The sequence below is a fragment of the Coffea arabica genome, chromosome 10c (assembly GCF_036785885.1).
Source record: "Coffea arabica cultivar ET-39 chromosome 10c, Coffea Arabica ET-39 HiFi, whole genome shotgun sequence".
NCBI classification, from domain to species: domain Eukaryota; kingdom Viridiplantae; phylum Streptophyta; class Magnoliopsida; order Gentianales; family Rubiaceae; genus Coffea; species Coffea arabica.
The window spans coordinates 47,171,713-47,180,916 of NC_092329.1; the positions used below are offsets into that span (position 1 = coordinate 47,171,713).

The 9,204-nt window shown below is 39.1% G+C and overlaps 1 protein-coding gene across 1 annotated transcript; it reads left to right on the forward strand.

The window, feature by feature from the left end:
• Positions 1–495: 495 nt before the first annotated feature.
• LOC140015971 (uncharacterized) lies at positions 496–2,867 on the forward strand. Its single transcript, XM_072068808.1, has 2 exons — positions 496–2,214; positions 2,616–2,867. The coding sequence occupies exons 1-2, from the start codon at positions 496–498 to the stop codon at positions 2,865–2,867; spliced, it is 1,971 nt and encodes a 656-aa protein (XP_071924909.1).
• Positions 2,868–9,204: the final 6,337 nt, after the last annotated feature.

The window sequence follows — 9,204 nt, forward strand, 5'->3', positions numbered from 1 at the left end:
ATTTCTTTTTAGGGTTTAAATCTAAGGTTCATTGAATAAATTAGTCGAGACATTGCAATCCTTTCAAAAGCAGGCTCTTTTGCACATCATGCGTCAATCAAAGTAAGTAATCCATTTGGAACGTAGTCCTCATTTTTAGGGCAAATGTCTCTTCACTCCGATTGACCAAATTTTTCAAATCATTTTTTTTCACTCAATCAGTTGATCGGATTCATCAAGGTATGGTATAGTGCCTACCTCAGAGGATTGCATTCTCATGTTAGGCCTACCCTTGGCACTAAAAGGGTCCCCCAATAGGACATGCATCCAAATTACTTTAATTATTACTAACTCCTGTCTTTTTCTTTTCCTTTTTCTTTTTTGACAACAGTCAATCAAGAAGGGCATCTAATAGGGGTTTTCCTACGTTCTCAGGTAGTAATTACAAATATTGCTACATGAAGAAGCCCCATTATTACCCGATCACATAGCCGAGCTTCAAGAGATAGTGTAAACATGAGTACCCATCCCGAATCATCTGATAGGCCTGCAACAACATCAGCGACTAACTTAGCAAATCTGGGAGCTCAACTGAGCGAAGTTCTAAACCGATTTAATGAACTAAGCATTGAAATGATGGCCCAACGGCGCGTGATCGACCAATTGGTCACTGGGGGTGCTAGCGGTGAGCAACAACACGAACCCTTACCCCCCGGCCAATCTGAACCAATACTCTTACCTTATACTCAAGCCTCTGTTACTTCACAAGTCATAAACCCATCGGAGGAAGCTTTTACTTATCCCACTCATGGCCCACAACCTACTTATGTACCTCACATCCAAATTAACCCTTCTCATGCCCAAATCCCCCAGAATTATCCGCCAATCACTATGAGCATGCCATTTGAACCTCAAGGACCACATTATTACTCCACCGCTGAGCCATTCACCTTAGATACCGCCGCCCAAGGGAAGGCTGAAGCTGGGGAATCATCCGCACCGGTTGATAAGAATTTGCTAAAAAGATTGGATAAGTTTGAGGAGTTCATAAGGAAAAATCAAGGTCTGAGCAAACAAGGAAGTCTAGACTACAACGATCTGTGCCTATTTCCGGATATGCAATTGCCAATGGGTTTCAAAGCGCCCAAATTTAGCAAGTACGATGGAACTGGCAATCCCAAAACACACCTTCGGATGTTCGCAAACAAACTTGGAAAGCCGATAGATGATGAGAATTTACCTGTACGTTTATTTCCCGAGAGCCTAGAAGGCGACGCGTTGGATTGGTATTCCAATTTGAAGCCTGAGGATATGAGATCTTGGATGGATTTGTCAACTGCTTTTATGAGGCAGTACAAATACAATTGCGAGCTTGCTCCAACGAGGGCCACACTTGAGGGGACTAAAAGAAAACCATCTGAGGACCACAAGACGTACGCGAAGAGATGGAGGAAATTGGCCGCCAAGGTGGAGCCTCCTATGACTGAAAACGAGATTGTTCGCACGTTCATCAAAGCTCATGACCCGCCTTACTTTGAGAAGATTTTTCGAATGACCGGGTGTTCCTTTGCCGAAATTGTCAATAAATTGGAAGAATTTGATGAGTTTGTGAAGGCCGGAAAAATTGTTAGTGTGTCAACATTGAAGATGCAACTAGAGACTCTGCAAGGCCAGAATGACAGTGGGAAAAAATCCCAATCTAAGGGAAAAGAAGAGGAAACTGCTTTTGTTGGGGATCAGGGCCCCTCGGCCAGACCTAGATTTTCAAACCGCCTTGCTTATTCATCACCCTATCCATACTACCCAAACTCCCGTCCTATCCACCATACTACCATTAACCATTCTCGACCTCGACCAAATTATCCAAATGTACTCACACCACCCTTTCAAAATCCTCAACCAAATCTCCAAACTAGACCTCGCCCTTCTTTTAACCCAAGACCTATTCCACCCCCTAGCCCAAATTACTACTACCAACAAACCAGTGACACCCAAAATTCAACGTCACACCGAACCTTCACCAATCTAAGTCGGCCTGTTGACCAATTATATGAGCAATTGAAAGCTGTCGGGAAAATTGGTGTTATACCTCCTAAGATCTATTCTAAGCGCTTTCCTTCTGACTATGACCCTCAAGCAGTCTGCGCTTATCATTCTGGAGCTCCCGAGCATTCCACCAATGATTGTCGGGCATTGAAACATGAAATCCAGGATATGATCGAATTCGGAGAAATAGTGCTAAGGAAAAAGGGTGAACAGGGACAGAGCATAAGTACAAATCCCTTTCCCGAACACAAGGACGCCTTTGAGGCATCCACCCCCAATGAAGAAATTTGAGAATCCTGGAAGGGGCTGAATTAGTGAGATTCCTCTCCCTTGAAGGGAGTTTCGATAAATTTGGGGAGTTGTTTTGGTTAAAACCAATGAAAATCGTTCATACGCGTGTCTTTTGTTTAACTATGTTTTTTGTAAATAGTTTTCAATCAAGTGACTGCTAAAGACACGTTTCATGAATATTAAGTTTGGTTTTTGTCTGAAAATTCAATAAAATGTACAGTTTTATAAATTGTGACTTACACATTCTTTTCAGATGGCCAAGAATAAAATCGTCTGACCCTTTGGATATCACTGTTCAGAAATTTGATGGCAGCGATCTCACGAATGTGAATTTGAATTTCAAAATGAAAGGAGTAGGGGAAGAGACATTCAAAAATGTTTCAAAGAAGCCTGAATGGAGTAAAAGAAGTTCAAGCAGAATCAGGATCGAGATTAGGAATAAGAAGCAGTTAAACACTGTCCATCATGGTCAATATGATCGAAAGGATTGGTCTATGATTACGCTTAAAGGGTCAAATCAGGATCATTCAGACGAGAAGGCAAAGCATTAAGGTGGTTTTCGTCAGTACAAAATGAAGCCAAAAGGAGAGTTTGCCGCGAATTGGTAAGGTGCTCTTATCATCAAAAAGGTATCGCCTGATGGAGCACTTGTTCCCTCAATCAATCAATTCGGAGATGTGTAAGAAATTTTCATCTGATAAATGAAAGTTTTCTTTTAGAGTTAATGCGAAGAATGGAATGAAAGTCAGGCTCTCTTCTTTTTCCATTAAGACATTATATTCCTAGTTATCCCTTTTGAGCCTTCAGAATAGATCATTTCGTTTGGCAACCTCTGAGAATCGCAAATCCCACACTGGGGCAAATTTAGTTTTGAAAGAAGAGAAAAAGAGAGAAAACCCCACACTGGGGTAAATTCAATTTTTTAAGGAAAGTCGAAAGTAAAGGAAATGAACAAAAGAAAGCTTCAATTAAAAATAAACTGGAGCAAATTTTTAAAAAGTTGAAAGATGAATGAAAAAGGAAGAAAATGAAAGAAAAGAGAACCTCATTTGAGAATAAATTGGGGCAAATTTTGATTTAACCCTAAAATAGGGTTAACATGGAAATGCGATCTCAGATCATTTAAACCACTTTTTGAAGTCTGCCTTCAAGCCTTAACCTTTCCTAGCACCTCACCCGACCCCATTACAAAAGCCAAAAAGTCCTGGCTTCCATTCTTGGCATCACCTCTTTTAAAGAAATTTTCTAAGTCACATGGTAAATGATGTCAATACGCCTTCACTCATGTTGTAAAGGAAGGGGTTGTCGCATTGATGCCATTATTTCTTAAAACACATTTTTGAGTTGATAAAGGCTATTGGCAAGATTTGTTCATCAGGTGAAAATTCGAAAAGGGCACCTTTGAAAAGAAAAGGAAAAAGAAAAGAAGAAAAGAAAAAAAAAACAACAACAACAACAACAAAACAAAACAAAATGAAGAAAAAAAGAGCCAAAAGGGGGAGTAGCCTTAGTGAAAACTTGAAAGGGCGCTAAGGTAGAGTTTCATGAGGAAAAGTGAGGGTGGAATTAGAAACCTGGTGATTCGATTCATTTGGGATTCCTCCTCGCATTGTGGTTCTTCTGTTGCCGACATTGAACTCAGGGCGGATGATATCTAAAGGGTCAAGCGTGGCATTTTGTTTAAAGTCGGAATACTTTGGCTTTTCAAGCATAAATTGTCGAATTTATAGATTCATTTCTTTAAAATTAATTTTCTTTCAATAAAAAATAAATGATTGTTTTCATGTTACAGAAATTTTCATCATCTGTTGTGTAAATAGAATATTCTTTCATCAGTTTCATAGTCTTATTTATCTCTTTAGGTTCATCAGATGGCAATCCCCCTGATTTATTGAAAATCCCTGGATACCAAGGGCCTTATTAGCATTGGAAGTCAATGGAATTTGATCAGATCACAGAGCATAGTTGAGTTTTCGAAGTATCAAGGGGAAAACATCAAAGTACTCATGTTTACACATTTCTTCAAGGAGGAATTGATCGAATGATGGTGGCATTACTTGTTCTTTCTTTTACAGGTTCATACGCGTTTCAAAGGACGAAACTGGGGCAACTTTTTGAACTGAGGAACGTCGCCCAAGAATTCTTATATGACTGAGGGATTCGGACCAAAGAAGAAGTGAATCAAAGTTTGAGCAACCCTGCCATAATGCAAATCAAATGATCGGTTGCACAATAAGTGGTGGAGACTGAGGCTAAAAAAAAAAAAATCTTGAAAAGTTTCTCCCGAACGAAAAGGAAAAAACGGGAAACATAAAAAATCATTTTCAATATCAGATTTTAAATTCTTGTTGGCGAATTTCAACTTCCGCTGCGCACCCTTCTATCTCCCCCTCTTGACAATCACGCTTAATTTCTTGACAAATTGAATGGCGAGATTGGATCTTATCCTACTGATCCCAAATATCACGTTGGGCCTGGATTTCGTGCCGCCAACATTTCCAAAGATCACGTTGGGCCTGGATTTCGTGCCGCCAACATTCCAACATCACGTTGCCGCCAACATTCCAAAGATCACGTTGGGCCTGAATTTCGTGCCGCCGCCGACATTCCAAATATCACGTTGGGCCTGGATTTCGTGCCGCCAACATTCCAAATATCACGTTGGGCCTGGATTTCGTGCCGCCGACATTCCAACATCACGTTGGGCCTGGACTTTGTGCCGCCAACATTCCAAATATCACGTTGGGCCTGGATTTTGTGCCGCCAACTTCACAAATGTCACATTGGGTCTGGATTTTATGCCGCCAACATCACCAACATCATGTTGGGTTTGGATTTTGTACCCCCAATTAAGGCAGGATCGGGTTTAATCCCACTGACCAATTCATCACACTGGGACAAGTCTTTGGATAATTTTTGAGCAAGTCTTATACAGTTTCTTCATACATATCAGCATTTCTTTTATTTTGCCACTAAACATGGATTAGTCCCACTAGTGAGCACTTAAATTTTGTTCGGGTCAGTCCCATGATTTAAATTTTGTTCGGGCCAGTCCCATGATTTAAATTTTGTTCGGATCAGTCCCGTTTTAAATTCCTGTTCGGGTCAGTCCCGTTTTAATTTCCTGTTCGGGCCAGTCCCGTTTTAAAATTCCTGTTCGGGTCAGTCCCGTTTTAAATTTCTTGTTCGGGTTAGTCCCGTTGTAAATTCCAGTTCGTTGGAATCATTTTGCGGCCAAATAACACAGGTAAGTATTTGGTGTCTACTTCTGTGTCTCAAGTTTTTTCAAAACTCAAACAAAGAGGGGCAAACTGTAGACACCAAATTTTAGCTTATTCATTTTTTGTTTTAGTAATAACTATTATCTATTTTTTGTTTTAAGGCACCTTTTAGCATTTTATAGCATTTTAGATTATTATTATCTATTATTTTATTTTTAGTTTTTATTTCGTATTAGTTTTGCCCTCTTGGCCATTTATCTTTATTTTTATTAAGATTTTTTAGCATAAAATTTGTCAAAAAGAGAAAATTATTCTTTAAAAATATGTTTTGTTTCCTTTTACTATTTATTGATTAAAAACAAAGGGAAAAGTGAGCCGCACATTGCAGCGCATGAATATCATTTTCAGGAAGAAAATAGGGCTAAGGGATCGGATGGCTGAAATATTGGTTGGAAGCCCACCCTTCATCCTCACCTTTGAGGTGAGGGTTTAGGGGTTGGAAGTTCCTATAAAAAGGAAAGAAACAGCCGAGAGAGAGGGGAGGGGTTTTGGAAATGACGGCTGAGATATTGGAGAGAGGACTGGGGTCGTGAGAGGACGGCAAAAAGAAAGAAACCAGAAGATTTTTGTGACGGCTGAAGTGAGAGTAGGAAAGGGGAGAGAGCCCGTGACAACTGAAAATCTAAAGCGGAAAAAGAAGGAAAAGATATAGAGTGAGCTTGGGAGGCAACGGTGGAGAAAAGCCAGAAAAACTTGTTGGCAGCTGAAGGGGGCGGCTGAAGAAAGAATTCTGGAAAGAAAAAGAGAGGCGGTGGATGAAAAAGAACGGGGTTTGACAGATCTACATACTTTCACTGGCGGTTTCTTTCATCAAGGTTGCATCAGATCTCGTTGGGTTTTCCGGGAAATTCGATCATCCTTCAAGGTAATCCTTTCTTTCATCCTTTCCCGCCTGTGCATCATTGGCCTCTGTAACCAAGAGTTTCGTTGCTTGTTTTTTGCTTTCACGTCATTTTCTTGTTCATGCGTTGTTCATTCAAATTTGGGCTCCATACTTCGAGTCCTGTGTTATGATGAGTCTTGAATTCTTTTTGTGTAGAAGATTCTCCATGTTTTTAGTTGGTAGCAAACCCAGTAGATGACAGGATTTTTCTCTTCAAATCTGCATGACTTTTATTCTGTTTTTCTTGCGTTCTTTGTCTGGAATTAAGAGATGACAAAGAAGCTCACTGATTTGGGTTTCCTTGTTAAGGACTTATGAATAAAAGGTGTTTGCTTGCTTCCATTCGTGAACCTGGAGAGATGTTCGCTGAGTGTGTTCAGTTTTTTTTTGCCCGTTTTTTGACCACAAAGCTATGGTTTGGGCCTTAGGTTCTTATCTGGCGAGTTTATTTGGAAGTTTCGGTAGGAGGTTTAAAGTATTTTTGTTTGTGTTTTGATAAGCTGCATTTTTGCAGCAGTAGGTTGTCGAATTAGTTCCTTAGCACTTGCGTAGGAAACTCGATGGAAGTTTAGACCTTTTTGGCATATATGGCTGCTGTTCATTTTAGTTTCTGTTTGTTTTAATGCTTTGAAAACAGTTTTCGATATCTTAAGATCACTCACAAGGTTTGAAAATTGTCTGATGAGCCTGTTTGTCGGACTTCAGAATGCTTAGAGTTGCGCATAAAATTTGCTGCAACAAGCTGAAAGCCTTTGGCTTGTTGCAGCGGCATGGATCAAATTCTGTTTTCCTCTTTCGCTGGTTTAAGTTTTGAAGCTTACGATTTCCTTGGTCTTTGGCTAAGTGTGTCCTGGACATGTTTGCTGCGAGTTTATATTTTTCTCTGTTGTAGTTTTACATTCTGTTGCATCATGAAGTGTCGGATACCTGTAATGTCTTCTTGTTGCATGTTTTTCTTTAGTGTTTCAGGTTGTATTTCTCCACTTTCTTTTGATATTAGTCAATTCAAATGCTTTGCCACAATTTTGCAATATGGATTCGTGTCTCATGTAGTCGATAGCTGATAGGTGAGGTCTTAGTATTAGATGAATCTGGTCTGCATGATGAAATGGAAAGAAAAGCCGCGGCTGAAAACTTGCAGCAAACTTGGAAGCAAAAGAAAGCATGTTTCATTTTTAGTTGCAGAAGTTTAAGTCTCACGTAACTTGCATGGATTTGCATGAAATAATTCTTTGAAAATTACACTTTGGCCCCAAGTCTCCCTTTGTTTTACTATGGCCCAAGTAATTGAAAAATCCATCAAATCGACCCTTCAATTTTCTTTTTTCCTTTCAATTAGGCCCCAACTTTGCGAACATGGATGTTTAAGTTGTTTAAATGCTTTAATACTTATGTGATTATTTGTGATTACTTGACCTTTTCTTGCTCCTGGACCTTTAGAGTTCCTAAAATGTTTCAATTGGCCTTGATTGATTGATTAATGGTTGCTATTGGGTCTTTAGTCATTTTGATATTTTAGAAATTTGATCAATGATTCACTTTTGCTTGGAAATTATGCATTATTTGATCATTTTTAAGTTACAATTGAAGAAGGATTCGATAATTTTGTGGATTCAAATTGGCTTATTTACATTTTTTCACTAAATTGGTGCATTAATTCTTTGTTTTGATGATTTTTAGCCCAAGTTATCCCTTTCTTTGGTGACTTTAACCCAAGTTAAGTCGTGTTTACTTTACTAACATCATAAACGGGGAGGTATAATTTCTTTTATCCCTTTTTGTCTCTCTCCTATGTGATTCAACGTGCTAAGTGAGAATTGCATGTCTACTTTGCTTTCCTTGCCTTTCTTTAATTTCTTTCATTTATTTCATTTACTTTTACTTTTATTAAGTTATTCTTTTATGGGGTATGTGTACACCTCTTGGCTTGTAATAGATAGGGCTTGGAGAGCAATTTTATCCATTTTTCCCCTTCCCCTTATTTTTTAGTTAGCAAATGTAATATGTTCATTACTTGCTTTTGTTGCTATGTGTTAATTTGCTTTATTAGGCTCTTGCATTTAGTCGAGCATGCTAAGTGTTATGTGCTACGTGTTTATAGATGATTTGTATGTCTACTTGCTTTCTATAGTCGTAGATGAATATGATGGATGAATGTACGTCACCACACTAGTCCAACGCTAGTTATGGCTCATTGTCCCATTTTCCACTAGTCCAACGCTAGTAGGAATTCATAGAAAGGGCTAGTCCAATGCTAGACCCAATAGGCCGTCCCCTCTCGTTAGTACATACTTGCATGTTTCACTACATTTCATACATTTTTCTTAGTTTTTTTTTAGCATTTGGCATGCCCCTCCAACCTTTTCCCTTTCATTTTAGGTTTTTGCATCCTCATGCTAGTTATAGGGTACATTTGCTTGAGAGTCCCCTTTTGGTAAGGGAAACGAGCGAGTGTGGCTACAAAATAGCTTTAGCACGCTAGTTCTTCCTTCTAATCAAAGGGAAAATTAAAATCGTGAAGTTAGAAGTCATTCCCGTACCCGACTTGATGTATTCCTCTAGGTTCATATACTCTCATTTTTATCATATCACTTCCTCACTTTTTTATCCACATTTTCTCACTACTTATATTTTTTCTCAATCCACATGCCATGTTCGCACATTTTTCTTCTTTTCCTATCACTTACTTATTTTTCTACCTCACAAATTGCACCCAATTGCACT